General features: G+C 38.1%; 1 protein-coding gene across 1 annotated transcript in view; it reads left to right on the top strand.

The window, feature by feature from the left end:
* Positions 1-15681, top strand: part of NIPAL2 (NIPA like domain containing 2) — a 65194-nt gene that overhangs the window by 27742 nt on the left and 21771 nt on the right. The window contains exons 4-5 of the mRNA XM_081817133.1: positions 13245-13343; positions 13889-14074. Coding sequence (XP_081673259.1) covers positions 13245-13343; positions 13889-14074 — 285 coding nt within the window. The remainder of the gene's footprint in view (positions 1-13244; positions 13344-13888; positions 14075-15681) is intronic.

Genomic DNA, 15681 nt, shown 5'->3' with positions numbered 1-15681 from the left:
GTTTATGCCTCAGATCCCTAATCTGCAAAATGGAGATAAAAAGAGTTCTTACCTCAGAAGTTGTCCTGGGGAGAAAACAGAGTAAACACAAACACCTAAGAACAGTGTTGGATACAGAAACAGAGAACAGTATTCATTATAAGGGCATCTGTTTCCTGGCCCCGAAAGATGGCTGATGATTAAATTCTCTAAAATGGAGGAGCCAGTTTAAGAAAAGCTTTTTATTGTTCTTATCCATGTCATGGTTAATTTTCAGGGAGCAGAAAAGTAGGATCCTTGCAGCTCATGTGTTCAGCCATCGTGTAGCAATTACCCTTTGACGCCTCCACATTCTCCCTACTGAAACATGTTGGAAAATACCAGAATCTCCAAATAACCTACCAAGACAAAACACATTAAACACACACACAACACACACACACAGAAATTTGTCAGAGGAAAAGCACGGCAGCCTAAGACATGTGTGTAACTTTCTGCCTTCTTGCTCTGGCCTCGTAGCTCCTTTGTGTACTTGCAAATTAACTGCAGAGAGGCTGAAGGACTGATTTCTTTCAGGCCTAACTGCCATTTGAGAATGTGTATTCAGAGAAACTATTATACTAGAAATCTAGTAAAAAGAAATAATTTGGATATTCTGTGCAGTTTGCAATAAAATTTTAAACTGCTAATCCTTCCCTTCTCAGAAGGCCTTTCTTTGCTTCTAGACTAAATTAAACAGGCTTATTCTCTGTTTCCTTAGCACCCCACGTGGGCCCTCTTCTTGTCTATCTGGTGCCTTTTTGTGAATAGAAAAAGGTAACCTTTCTCATGATACTTTATTTCTGTTGGTCTGCAAATCATCATAATACAGCGGTTTCATTAGTGCAGGACACTTTGGTACCACCTGGCATAAAATTGTCCTGAGAAATATACAAATTGACATGATAGGCAATGTGGGTGGTATCTTTGTGCACTGTGTCACCTGCTCAAACACACACAGCAGTCCTGGTCCTACCTTTCCCCTCCATCGACTTTCATCATTTTCACGATGACCTGCTTAATGTCTTTCCTCACCATTTATTTAACTGAGACCCAAGAGACGTGACTGTGTATGTCTGGTTGCTTTCCATCCTCTTTCTCCGGGAAAGCAGAGTGCAGGGAAATCATACAATACAGCCTTGTAGGCCTGGTTTGAATTTGAATTTTGATAAAATGAGGATAGGATGTTCTGTTCTAGGGTCTTCGAAGACAAAAACACTTGCTTAAAAGCATAATAGTGAAGCATTTCATTGCAAGGAACTCATGGAGATTCACTTCTGTACATAAAAGTTTATAAGCTTGTCCTTCAGGGGTTAAGTTAGATTATTTGTGCATCTACAAAGTGCAGCCTTACATTTAACATCTTCCTTTTTCTGCTCATCCTCGTGCCATATCTGTGCTATGCCTAAGCATTGAGAGATGGTTAAAAAGCACGCAGCCATCAACAATCAAAAGAATTGAAGTCACATGGAATTAAGGAGATTCATGGGAGATCTTAGTCAGTATAAAATTAATTTTTCTAGGGGTGACAAGGGAGATTGTTGCAGGGACAGGGAGGGTGGGAGAAACAACATAATGAAAGCACCAATGATATTTTTCAGTTCTATACCCCTGAGTGTATTGATTTAAAGTAATTAGAAGAGAGTTCTCAGAATATATCACCCTTTTCCAAGTTAAATTCAGGCAGTACTTTAGAAATAAAGGTAAGGAACAAGTATTGAGTGAGCATCCACTATGTCAGGTAATGTATGAGACACATAAACTTGCTATTTTACTTCATTATTGCCCAGATGAATAGAAGTGGGTAATGAATAGATTAAACTTGAGGTGAATTACATGAGATCAAACACTTGGAATTTTACATGGAATGATAGAATCAATAGCAGGAAGATCTCCTTGGTACTGGAATAATTTCCTAAGAGCAGTAGTCACCGTGTGACTGGCTAATTCAGATGACAGTTGGAGAGCCAACTGCACTGAGAAAATGAGGAGAGAATGGGACATATAACCGATAAGTCTTTTCCATCTCTGATTTTTCCCTAACATGCTGGCTTCGGCTCAAATGGAAATTCATGATGTGGAATATATGTTGTTTTGTGTATTTGTCTTGTGCTGTGATGGAGCTGTGAGCTAAAGTGTGTCTGTAATCCATTAGGCGATGGTCATGGTGTAGCCAGAAAGCCCTAGTGAGGCCTTTTGGAACTCTAAAGAAGTCATCTCAAGCAGAAACTTTGGTCTCCAAGATTTTTATTAGAAACAAATGAAAGGAAACATAAACAGACCAATAAGCAAATGACCTGTAGCCTTCCACAAACCTAGATGCTGCGAATTCTCCCAGTCCTTTGGAGCCCCGAGCTTAGTGCCAGGCTGGATGAGATCACTGGAGCTCCAGACCACATGGGCTGCCTGTGGGCGCTTCACATAGGCATTTATTTTAATGTTGGAAATATGCAGAAAATCTCCCCCTTTTTGGTGGCTTGTTGGGTTGTCTGCTTTAGCAGATTTGTCCCCAAACCAGCCTAAATAAAATGTGCAAGATAAAACTCTGAAGTTCTCATTTTATGTCTGCTCATGCACTCACCTGAAAGCATTCCTAAAACCTAAAAAGCTCTATTTGAAAGGTCTTTTCCACTCATCCTGATTTTTTGAAGATGCCACAAAGTTTTTCTAGAGAAATTGCCCCTGATGAAGTAATGTGCTATTATATAAATTTATAATACAGAGTTTATCTTCTCAATGATAAGAGTTTTTACTTTTTTGGAGTCTTTTCAAGTTTAATCACTAATGTGTGTCAAGAAAAATATAGAAAAGAAAGAATGATTATTCTCAATCCAGGTGAATTTCCTTATTTGAAATTATACAAATTACTATGAACAGTTTCTGCAGTATCTTCAATAAATGACAATAGCAATTTTTTTATTAACATGAATTACTTGACACTTTTATTCCTGCCAATATGATAGGACAACTTTTTTTCTCTCCAAAGAAACATTTTTCAAACTGTCACATCCTCAGATTTTCAAATCCTAACTCCATGGAGTACATTGCAATTGACATACATTCCCCCTAAATTCTACAACTAAGAGGGAATGATAATTTTGGGGTAGTCAGTACTTCCATACAATTACAGTTGATTAAGCCTGGGAGCACGCTCAACATGTCCACATGTTTGAAGCTTGATTGTGAGTGACGGGAAAGTGCTTTCGTGGTTTGCTTTTTAGCAGTGCAATAAAGTTGCCATTATAAGTGGTCAGAAACCACAAGCCAGATATTTACATGTGAGGATCTATTTGTAGCATTATTGTATAAATATGTTCTTTTCATGTCATGGGCTATTTTTTATAAAACGGTTTCCTTTACTACTTTGTCTTCTACTTTCCTATAGTATAAAAATATACCCTGGTTTCTCTTCAGATCATAGAGGTTAAACAATAAATTGGATGACACTAAATGAAAATTGATGAAATTTTCACTGCAGGCTAGATGAGATTCCAAAAACTGGTGTCCTGTAGGTCAGATTTGACCTTTGCTGTGTTTTGTTTGGCTTAATGCTTTGAAAGAATATAAACTAATTTCCCATGTTTAAAAATTGGGCCACGACACAGAAAAAGTGGTTTGCCTTAAAGAATCAGATTTGGTAGTCCTGGACTTGCATTTGGCTAGGGCTGAATTATGGCTGCCACCTTTCACTGATCTTGTATATTCTAGGTCACCATGGCCCCACTGGTCCTCATAGCTACAGCAACCTGCCCTCATCACACCAGTCCACCACCCATAGGCCATCACCCTTCATTGCCCAAGCCCACCACCTTCATAATTTTGCCCTCTGTAGAGGATTGCCTAATTGGCCCCATCGGCATTTGAATTTGTAACCCATGGACCAAAGGTTTTTTTGGTTTGTTTTGTTTTTTACAACTGAATCAGGTAAGAATATTATATCCATAATCATAGTTGAGTAAAGTATACTTGATTGTTTTAATTTTGGGTTACGTTTGCCTTTTAAGAAGTGGTCACAACTGCATGAAAAAGAATAAAATACCTAGGAGTAAATTTAACCAAAGAGGTAAGAGACCTGTATACTGAAAACTATAAGACATAAATGGAAGAATACACAAATAAATGGAAAGATAGTCTGTGCTCAAGGATTGGAAGAATTCATATTGTTAAAATGTCCATACTACCCAAAGCAATTTACAGGTTCAGTGCAATCCCTATTAAAATTCCAGTGGCATTTTTCACAGAGCTAGAAAAGACAATTCTAAAATTTGTATGGAACCACAAAAGACTCCAAATAGCCAAAGGAATCTTAAGAAAGAAGAACAAAGCTGGAGGCATCATGTGCCCTGGTTTTGAACCATATTACAAAGCTATAGTAATCAAGACTGTATCATATTACCATAAAAACAGACACAGATCAGGGGCGCCTGGGTGGCTCAGTCGTTAAGCGTCTGCCTTCGGCTCAGGTCATGATCCTAGGGTCCTGGGATCGAGCCCCACGTCGGGCTCCCTGCTCAGCGGAAGCCTGCTTCTCCCTCTCCCACTCCCCCTGCTTGTGTTCCCTCTCTCGCTGTGTCTCTCTCTATCAAATAAATAAATAAAATCTTAAAAAAAAAAATAGACACAGATCAATGAGCCAAAATAGAGAGCCCAGAAATACACCCAGCCATATATGTTTAATTAATTTACTGCAAAGGAACCAAGAATATACATTGGAGAAAGGTCAGTCTCTTCAACAAATGGTGTTGGGAAAACTGCACAGCCCCATGCAAAAGAATGCAACTGGCCCACTATTTTACACCACACACAAAAATTAACTCTAAATGGATTAAAGACTTGAATGTAAGACCTGAAATCATGAAACTTCTAGAAGAAAATGTAGGCAGTAAGCCCCTTGACACTGGTCTTGGCAATGATTTTTTTGGATTTGACACCAAAAGCAAAGGCAACAAAAGCAAAAATGAACAAATGGGACTACATCAAACTAGAAAGCTTCTGCACAGCAAAGGAAACAATCAACAAAATGAAAATGCAAGCTACTAAAAGGGAGAAAATACTTGCAAATCGTATATCTAATGAGGCGTTAGCATCCAAAATATATAAAGAACTCACACAACTCAATAGCAAAAACAACAAATGACCCACTTTTAAAATGGGCACATGATCTGAATAGACTTTTCTCAAAGAAGACATACAGATTGCCAACAACTACATAAAAAGATGTTTGAAATCACTAATCAATAGGCGATTGCAAATCAAAACCACAATGTGATATCACCTTATACCTGTTAGAATGGCTGTTATCAAAGATAAGAAAAAAGGAACCCTTGTGCACTACAGGTGATAAGGTAAATTGGTGTACCCACTTCAGAAAACAATATTGAGTTTCCTCAAAACTTAAAAATAGAACTACCATATTATCCAGCAATTCCACTTCTGGGTATTTATCCAAAGAAACAAAAACAGTAACTGTAAAAGATATATATGCATCCCCATGTTCATTGCAGCATTATTTACAATAGGCAAGATACGGAAACAACCCACCCAACACCCAAGTGTCTATCAGTGGATTAATAAAGAAAAATGAGGTATGCATACACAATGGAATATTAGCCAGCCATCAGAAATGATGAATACCCACCATTTGCATCAACATGGATGGAATTGGAGGGGATTATGTTAAGTGAAGTAAGTCAAGCAGAGGAAGACAATTATCATATGGTTTCACTCATATGTGAAACATAAGCAATAGCACAGAGGACCATAGGGGAAGGGAAGGAAATCCAAAGAGGGAGAAATCAGAGAGGGAGATGAACCATGAGAGACTATGGACACTGAGAAACAATTTGGGGGTTTCAGAGGGGAGGAGGGTGGGGGGAGGGGGTAACAGGGTGATGGGCATTGAGGAGGGCACATGCTGTGATGAGCACTGGGTGTCATACTTAACTAATGAATCATTGAACACTACATCAAAAACTAATTATGTACTATACAGTGGCTAACTGAACATAATAAAAAAAAAGAAAAATGAGGTATACATACACAATGGAATATTATTCAACCATAAAAAAGAATGAAATCTTATCATTTGTGACAACATGGATGGACCTTGAGGGCATTCTGCTAAGTGAAATAAGTCAGAGAAAGACTAATACCATATTATCTCACTTCTATGTGAAATCTAAAAAACAAACAAAAAACCAAGTTTATATATACAGAGAACAGATTGGTGGTTGCCAGAGGCAGGGAGAAAGGGGGTGGGTGAAATGGGTGAAGGGAGTCAAAAGGTACAAACTTCCAGTCAGAAAATAAATAAGTCATGGGATGTAATGTACACCATGGCAACTATAGCTAATAATACTTTATTGCGTATTTAAAAGTTGCTAAGAGTATATTTTAAAAGTTTTCATTATAAGAAAAAAATATTCTGTAACTATATATGGTGACTGATGTTAACTGGACTTAATGTGGTGATCATTTTGCAATATATACGAATATCGACAGATGTAATGCAATCCCTATCAAAATACCAACATTTTTCACAGGACTAGAACAAATTATCCCAACATTTGTATGGAACCACAAAAGAACCTGAATAACAAAGCAGTCTTGAGAGAGAAGGACAAAGCTGGAGGGATCACAGTCCTAAGTTTCAAGATACACTACAAAGCTGTAGTCATCAAAACAGTATGGCACTGGCACAAAAACAGACACATAAATCAATGGAACAGAATAGAGAGTCCAGAAATAAACCCATGCTTGTATGGAAAAGGAGGCAAGAATATACAGTGGGGAAAAGACAGTCTTTTCAACAAATGGTGCTGGGAAAACTGAACAGCTGCATGCAAGAGAAGGAAATTGGACCACTTTCTGACACCACACACAAAATAAACTCAAAATGGATTAAAGACCCTAAGTGTGAAACCTGAAACCATAAAAACCCTACAAGAGAACATAGGCAGTAATTTCTCTGACATCAGCTGTAGAAAAGTTTTCCTAGTTATGTCTCCTAAGGCAAGAGAAACAAAAGCAAAAATAAACTGTTGGGACTACATCAAAAAAAAAAAAAAAAAGCTTTTGCACAGTGAAAGAAACCAACAAAACAAAAAGGCAACCTACTGAATGGGAGAAGATACTTGCAAATGATATATCCAATAAGGGGTTAATATCCAAAATATATAAAGAACTTCTACAACTCAACACCAAAAAACTCAATCCAGTTAAAAAATGGGCAGAGGACATGAATAGACATTTTTCCAAAGAAGACATACAGATGGCCAACAGACATGAAAAGATGCTCAGTATTTTTAGGGGTACTTAAGGGAATGCCCACAAAAACACAAAATGAATAAACAAAGAAAAAACAGAATCAGGCCTATAAATACAGAGAACAAACTGATGGTTGCCAGAGGGGAGGGAGGTGAGGTTGGGCAAAATGAGTGAAGAAGAGTGGGAGACATTCCCCTTGCTTGTGTTCCCTCTCTCGCTGTGTCTCTCTCTGTCGAATGAATAAAATCTTAAAAAAAAAAAAAAGTGGGAGACACAGGCTTCCAGTTATGAAATGAATAAGACATGAGAATAAAAGGCACAGCATAAGGAATATAGTGCTTATTGTAATAATGATGTAAAAGGACATATAGTAGCTATACTTGAGGTGAACATAACATAATGTATAAACCTGTCAAATCACTAAGTTGTACACCTAAACTAATGTAAGATTGTGTGTCAACTCTACTCAAATAAAAAATTAAATTTTAAAAGAGTACACTAATCTTGATGAGCACTGAGAAATGTATAGAATTGTTGAATCATTACATTGTATCCCTGAAACTAATATAACACTGTATGTAGTTATACTTCAATTAAAAAATAAATAAAAACTGGGGCGCCTGGGTGGCTCAGTTGGTTAAACGACTGCCTTCAGCTCAGGTCATGATCCTGGAGTCCCAGGATCGAGCCCCACATCTGGCTTCCTGCTCAGCAGGGAGTCTGCTTCTCCCTCTGACCCTCTCCCCTCTCGTGTTCTCTCTCTCATTCTCTCTCTCTCTCAAATAAATAAAATCTTAAAAAATAAATAAATAAATAAAAACAAAAACAAAAAACCCTGGGCGCCTGGGTGGCTCAGTTGATTAAACATCTGCCTTTGGCTCAGGTCATGATCCCGAGGTTCTGTGATCGAGTCCCACATTGGGTTCCCTGAGCAGCCGGGAGTCTGCTTCTCCCTCTCCCTCTTCCCCGCTCATGCATATGCTATCTCTCTCAAATAAATAAAATCTTTAAAAAAAAAAAAAAGGAAAAAAAACCAAATACAAATATCAAATCATTATGTTGTACACCTGAAACTAATATAATATTGTATGTCAATTATACCTCAAGTTTTAAAAAAGATCTTAAAAATTAAGTTGTCATAAAGGGTAAAATATGAGAAGTAGTAAATAAAGGTGAACAAAATGTTTTAAAATGGCCATAGTATAACACATTAAATAATAATTGAACTCTTCTGTACTGTTAAACCTTTAGTAAAAAGAGAGTTTAAGTTAAAAGTGCACATATAAATGTAAAAACGGAATCCTCAGTTATCTATTCTACAGACACAGAGATCTAAACTCACCTGTAAAAATCTACCCTTGAGTTTGATTGTTAACATATAAAAATGTGATGCTTAACTTCTGATTTATTAATCCCTATGGTGGCTATTACAGAAGAAACCCAAATCAAATTTGTATGATCTTTCTGAATTCTCATGCACCAGATCAATTTATAGTTGTCTTTTTCTTTTTCTTTTCTTTTTTTTTTAAGATTTTATTTATTTGACAGAGACAGACACAGTGAGAGAGGGAACACAAGCAGGGGGAGGGGGAGAGGGAGAAGCAGGCTTCCTGCTCATCAGGGAGCCCGATGCGGGGCTCGATCCCAGGACCCTGGGATCATGACCTGAGCCAAAGGCAGACACTTAACGACTGAGCCACCCAGGTGCCCTATAGTTGTCTTTTTCTTTCACTCGTGGCCTGCTATGGATCTTAGAGCATCAACTCTTGACCACATTAAGCGAAATAACTCTTCCATAATAACAGCCAGTCCTTGGACCAAGTCTGAGATGTAAGAGAGGAGGCAAAGAAAGGACAAACTTGTGGTTCATTTCAGGGAGCATTACGAAGCTCAACACCAGGTCACATACCTACCGCTGGAACTGGCACCCTCCCCCACATCTAGACTTGGTTCAGCTGACGCCACCAGAATCTTGCTTGGCCTTTGTCTGTTTTCGTCTGGAAACCAGAATCAGAATTCCTACATGTAAGTTCCTCTATGTCAACCTTGACCAGAAAGGATCTCCATTCTGATTGTTGATCTGAATGACCCCTAATGGCCAAAAATAGAATAGTTGACTCACCCGTAATAATTGTTGTTGAGTCTTCCTGACAATGAAGCATTAGAACTTTAAGGCCTAGTGAATATATTAATAAACTGCCTCATGGGAACACCATTTTGCACCAGAGAAAGTACTAGAAGCTTTTTTATTTTTTCCCTTAAACAGAAAATATTCCTGCTATCTTTTTTTTCCCACCATGACTTCTACATAACCACTGTTTAAATTTCGGTCAGATTATCTTTCATATGCTACCTCTCACCTTTTCTTTTTTAATGCATTATGCACATTGTGGTTCAGTGTCCAGCTCTGGAGTCCTTGTGAGACATGGTGTAATGAATTTAACCCCAGTGTCCACAAGTACCCTCTGTGTAGACCTGTGTCTGTGAGCACTCTGTTTCGATCTGTGTCCATATGAAGGCTGGAATGGAAAAGGGTTCTCGAACCTCTGCCCAAATATGCCCCCAGTCAAAAATCTACACGAAACTGAGTGCTGAAGTTAACGCTCAGTAGTAAGTATAGTTTAATCATACCTAGCACAAATCTATTTAATGTACAACTGTGTTCTGTTTTAATGCTTTTTAAGCTATTGATCTTGAGATGCTTGATTTCTGAATACTGAATTTTACTATAGGAGTAAAAGCATAGTAGTTCTTTCCTCTTCCCAGGTGTTTATTAGGCAGTGGTGGTTGTTACAGTAACAACTAGACAGGGTTGAGCTTGACAGATCTGATTGCAAATGTATATGGGGCACTTCGGTTTATTTATTTTTTCTCATTTTAAAAAGTTACTGCTCTACTTAGAAGTCATGTTATGAGCTGTTGCTCAGATACTGTCTTTTTGCTCAGCACAGCTCTCGTTTTAACCATATTTTGCAAGATAAATGAATTATGAGTGTTTAACAGAATGTCCTTTTTTATTACTTGCTTTGCTAGATAAACTAAAAATCTTATTCTCTTATCTAACAATTTTGTAGAAACTCTCACGTCCTCTTAGAACAAACAAAACAATGAGTATGGAAGTGCATTAGACAGAAGTTCTTTCAGAGAGTAAAAGTAGCATATTTATGTTCATAAAACACTGGTAACTCTTTTATGGCAGTCAATATAATTTGATGCATACAGTATATTTCAAGTTTATTGTTACCAACCATGTCCCTTTCTCTTTTAGCAATGAAATTATCACCTATAGAACATTTCCCCCATCCCTTCTAAAAGTGAAATTATTTATGAAACTGGTTCAGCAACAAGAAGAGAAGGAGAGCAATGCCTTCCTCCTTTCAAGGGAGGCAATGGAGTGTAGTGTACCTGAAAGAGCTCTGGACTGGGGTTAAGGAAATGTGGGCTTTGGTTCCAATTCCACTGTAATACAAATGTTTGTTAAATGAATGGATCAATGAATGAACAAACAACTTCTCTGGACCTGCCTCCAAAATATGAAGTTTAGGACCTGGAGTACATTGTCTTTGTATGTCCTACCAGCTCTAAGATGTCCCCATTCCATGTAAGCAGTGTCTCCCTTCTTCCTGGACTCCTTTGCTGTGAAATAGTCCTCTCAAGGACTGTTATAATGGAATGCATTTGGTATATGTTAGTAGTGATACTTCACCTGTTTCTTATCGATCTACCTCTCTCCACTTGGAAACATTCCTTATGTAATTACACAGGGAGTCAGTGATGGGATGGGAATGGGGTCTTGGTTTTTATACCTTTCCTAATGCTCTAACATACGAAATTAGTTTCCCTGAATTGTTTTGGTTCAAATATGAAATGCAAAATTTTCAGACGTTTTTACACCTGTCCCGAACTCAATTCTTAACGTAATGGGCTATGCGTCTGTACAGAAAACATTCCTTTAGTGTTTTAAAGCCACACCACCCAATTAAATCCATGGTTGGTGGACATTTTCCATGCTCTGTTTATTCTGTGTAAAATGTCCATTTGGATAAATTACCTGCCCAGGAGAAGTTTGCAAGGACATAGCTCAGCTTGAATAAAAGAGAGCCAGGTTGAGAAAAAGATGGAGAAAACATAAGAGAATCCCATCTTATCTTGAATGAGGGTTTCTGCTATGGATTTATTTTGTTTTAAATCAATTGCCAGAATACCAGATATAGTTATATTCAAATTTAACTGATTTAATGAATTATTATACAGACTCATGAAAATTTTTATCTAAGAAGAATTTTAAATGACATGGCAAGTTTAATAATATGGTAACTAAGGAAACTGAAAAAAAAGCATTTGCATTACAGTTTTATCTCAGCTAAGGTAAAATAAACACGCCAACATATTAACTGCAGTTTTTTCTAGATGATGAGTTATTTTTATGTTGACTTTTCTTCTGTATATTTTTACTTTAAAAAATAAACTTAAAAACCTGGCTAATAAATTCTGTTAAAAATTTAAAATACGGGACACCTGGATGACTCAGTCGGTTAAGCATCCGACTCTTGACTTTGGTTCAGGTCATGATCTCAGGGTTGTGAGATAAGCCCCACATCCGGCTCCATGCTGGGTGTGGAGCCTGCTTAAGATTCTCTCTCTCCCTCTCCCTTTGCCCCTTCCCCACTCTTAAAAAATTTAAATACAAATTATGTTGTGTACTATTTTGTATTATTGCAAGTTTGGATTTCCCCATGCCTCTACTCATAGAGGAATGGCTCCATAAGAGGAACAACTCAAAGAGATTCAATGTATCCTACATAACCTGAGACCATAGTAGCAGGTCATGGCTTACTTAGAGGTTGAGGGTTCAGTAGCATCAGTCATGGGAAAGAGGATCTCACAGCATGAGGGCCAGCAAATGCAGGGCAGAGATCCCACAAACTCTCTTATTTATGTGCTAGGTAACCCCGGGAGATCTTAGAAGAATAAGACCTATCTCTCAGAGTCAAAGGAACTGATAGTCTTTGAGGGGAGACAGGCAAATAAATCTTCAGTGTAACAAAGCTGTATTAGAGGGGGTAATTACACAAAAGAGTGGTTTGGTCAACTGGGTCTAGGGGAATCCAGAGGTGATCCTTGAGTCCAGAGTTGGTCACAAGAATGGAGGCAGAGTTGCAAAGGGAATAGCCCAAATAAGAGTCCTTTAGAATGAAACTAGATGGTGGTTCTGGGAATTCTGATTATTCGAGTAAGGGAGTAAGGATGGGCATGGAATATAAAAGAGATCAAGAACAGATGTGGCGAGCAGCAGGAGCCTGAGGTCTAAGCCTGAGGTGAAGCTGGCCTGAGCAGCTCAGTGACAGTGGACTGGAGGGGGTGGGTGGGAGAGATGGTGAAACTCAGACCCAGCAGACCTGGGATCCTGTTGGATGTGTAGTATGAAGCAGAGTGGGGACGGCAGCAGTCCTAGGATTTTGGGGCTCCTTAGAGGTGTCATTAGAATAGGAATTGTAGGAGGAGATGAAGGCAAATAATGAGTTTTGGTTTGGGATATATTTAAAGTTAAAACTTCCTTCCTTCCACTCTTTCTTCCATCCCTTCTTGCTCTTTCTGCCTCCCTCCCTCCCTGCCCCTCTTCCTTCCTCCCTCTCTCCCTCTCTCCCTCCCTCTCTTTCTCTTTTTCTCTTTCTTTCCATTTATTCATTTAGTTATTTAGTAAGCTTTTATTATGCCCTTGCTGTTCACAGGGCACTATCCCAGCCACTGTCCTCGGTCCACTGTAAACCAGGCCAGTTTCTATGTATCCTCAACCGTTAGGGGGGAAAGTTGTTTTCACAGCCACAGTTACTGGGTGTCTCTGACCAGGACATAGCTAGTCCAGGTATAAGACACAAAGTGCTTAACTCCTTTCAAATGGCACCGCATAATATATGTTTTTATATGGGGAACACCACTAATGGCCATTTTCTTTCTAGGTAGTGCCATTATTTCTGTTATGTTTCTGAAAGAAAACTTAAGAGCTTCAGATTTACTAGGTAAGTCATTGGTTAATTCATGTAACTGTAGCACTGTTTGATCAGGAAATAAATAATAGTATTCATAAAAAAATATGTGCATTAAAAAGTGGGAACAAATTACTGAAATGGATAAATCTCATTTGGAGATGGATAGTATTCTTTCTTGGAGCTGTGTTCTGCTCTTTCATGTGAAATACTTCAATTTTCACTGTGCCCACTGCTCATGCTATCGGCCACAGTGAATTATTACTTTACACTATTATTATTATGAATGTTATAAAAGTTTCATGAGCATAATAAAATCCAAGAAAACATCTGTGTTACCTAATAGAGTATTCCACTTCAAAGGATGTATTTGTTAGATTGTTACATGAAAGTACTGCATAAAAATGAAAACCACACAAAAATTAGATGCACCAGTTAACTACCTAATTTGTATTTAGCTCTTTCCGAAAGTAACATGGAACGTTCCCCTTCAAAATTTTATTTAGAAATACAGCTATTAGTGGCAAGTAACAGTAGCCTTCCCGGCTGTAAGAAAGATTGCTATTATATAGCAAAGCCATCCTGTCTTGATTGTATCTTCTACCTCTTACTGGAAGTATCAATTGTGAGAAGAATTCTGGAACTTCATATTTTCTTCCTTGACAAAATCCTCTCTGAATTGCTGCTGACATATGGTAACAAATATGATACTTTAGGTGCTTTAAATAAAGCAATGTCTACTCCCTTCCAAGGATATCAGCTTTTTAAAAAAAATTTGAGCTTTAAATATGACACCAGTATTGGTATGTTGAGCATTTTTTCCCCCTGATTGTGTTTCCCTGGAGCCTAGTGTCTTGAACATGTTTTCACTTTTTCTTTTTCCTCCTTGGTTTGATTCTGCTAGTAGTTTTTAACCAACTGAGCCACCCAGGCGCCCCTAACTGCTAGTAGAGTTTTTAGTTGACATCATCAAATTCATCATGGTTGCAATGTTTTTCCAAATGTACTCATATGTGCATTGTATCTTTTCAAATATATCATTTTTCTAATACTCCTTTTTTAATATATCATGGTTTATGGAATCATTTGGGGAGGATGCGTGGAATCAGAAATAAGAATGAACATTTGCCTGAGTTTTACAAATTAAAAAAAATTAGGTCCTATATTATTTTTCTCATTTATCAAATGTCTTAAGGAAACTCTAAATCATTTTATCTAACATATGCCATCTTTTGTAGTTAATGGTCGATTAAGGTTTAAATTAATCTAAGGTATTTAATGAGGTAATACAGGTGGATGTGTAGGGAGACTTGCTAATTATTGTGAACACTGCGATCAGAAGATGATTAATATGGAATCTCTGCCCTCAAATAATACAGTCAATGATAAAATATATACATTAATAAGTTTTTTAAAAGTGGAAAATAATATATGTCCTCATGCCTTGAGGCTTTAGTTTAGAACAGGGTTTCTCAGCCTCGGCACTGCTGACATTTTAGGCTGGAGAGTTCTTCATTGCAGGGGGCTGTCCTGTGCACTGCTGGATGTTTAGCGGCATTCCTCCTGACCTTTACCCATCGGATGCCAGTAGCACTGCATGCCCTAGTTATGGCAACCAAAAATGACTTCACATATTGCCAAATGCCCCCTGGGGGACAAAATCACCCCCAATTGAGAACCACTGGTGTAAAATAAATAGACGGTACTCTAGCTGAGAAGCTCAGAGAGGCTTTTTTATAGCAGTAACATTCCATTCAGTTCTGATGGCCGGATAGGATAGGCATGGGCCATTTCCAAGCATTTGGAGGATGATATACAGAGGGATTAAAACGAGAAGCAGTAACAAAAGTACAACAAGGCAGGGTAAGTTTCTATTTAATACTGCACTCAACTGCTGCCAATAGGATTAGGAAAAAAAGTCACAACTATGGAAAAGGAAGAAATAGAAATATCAGTGTGTGCAGATGATTTGATTATATACTTGGAAATCCCAAGATCAGCAAAACGTTACTAAAACCAGGAAACTAGCTCAACTCAAAGGATATAAATTAAACTCACTCTCATAAGTTCGAATCTGAATTCCACCTTTTCTGTCAACCATGCGGCCAACATAATATTACTTAACTTCCCTAAGCCTCAGTTTGTTGACAAATATAGAATACTGTTCTAAGGATCAAATTCCATAATTCGTTTAAGCACATTGAAAAATGTGGGCGCCTGGGTGGCTCAGTTGGTTAAGCGACTGCCTTCGGCTCAGGTCATGATCCTGGAGTCCCGGGATCGAGTCCCGCATCGGGCTCCCTGCTCGGCAGGGAGTCTGCTTCTCCCTCTGACCCTCCCCCCTCTCATGTACTCGCTCTCTCTCATTCTCTCTCTCTCAAATAAATAAATAAAATCTTAAAAAAAAAAA

Source organism: Leptonychotes weddellii, chromosome 4, assembly GCF_054177405.1.
Source record: "Leptonychotes weddellii isolate Sample4059 chromosome 4, ASM5417740v2, whole genome shotgun sequence".
Classification (NCBI taxonomy): domain Eukaryota; kingdom Metazoa; phylum Chordata; class Mammalia; order Carnivora; family Phocidae; genus Leptonychotes; species Leptonychotes weddellii.
Note: the sequence above shows the minus strand (reverse complement) of the source record. Positions and strands in the feature narration are given on the sequence as shown.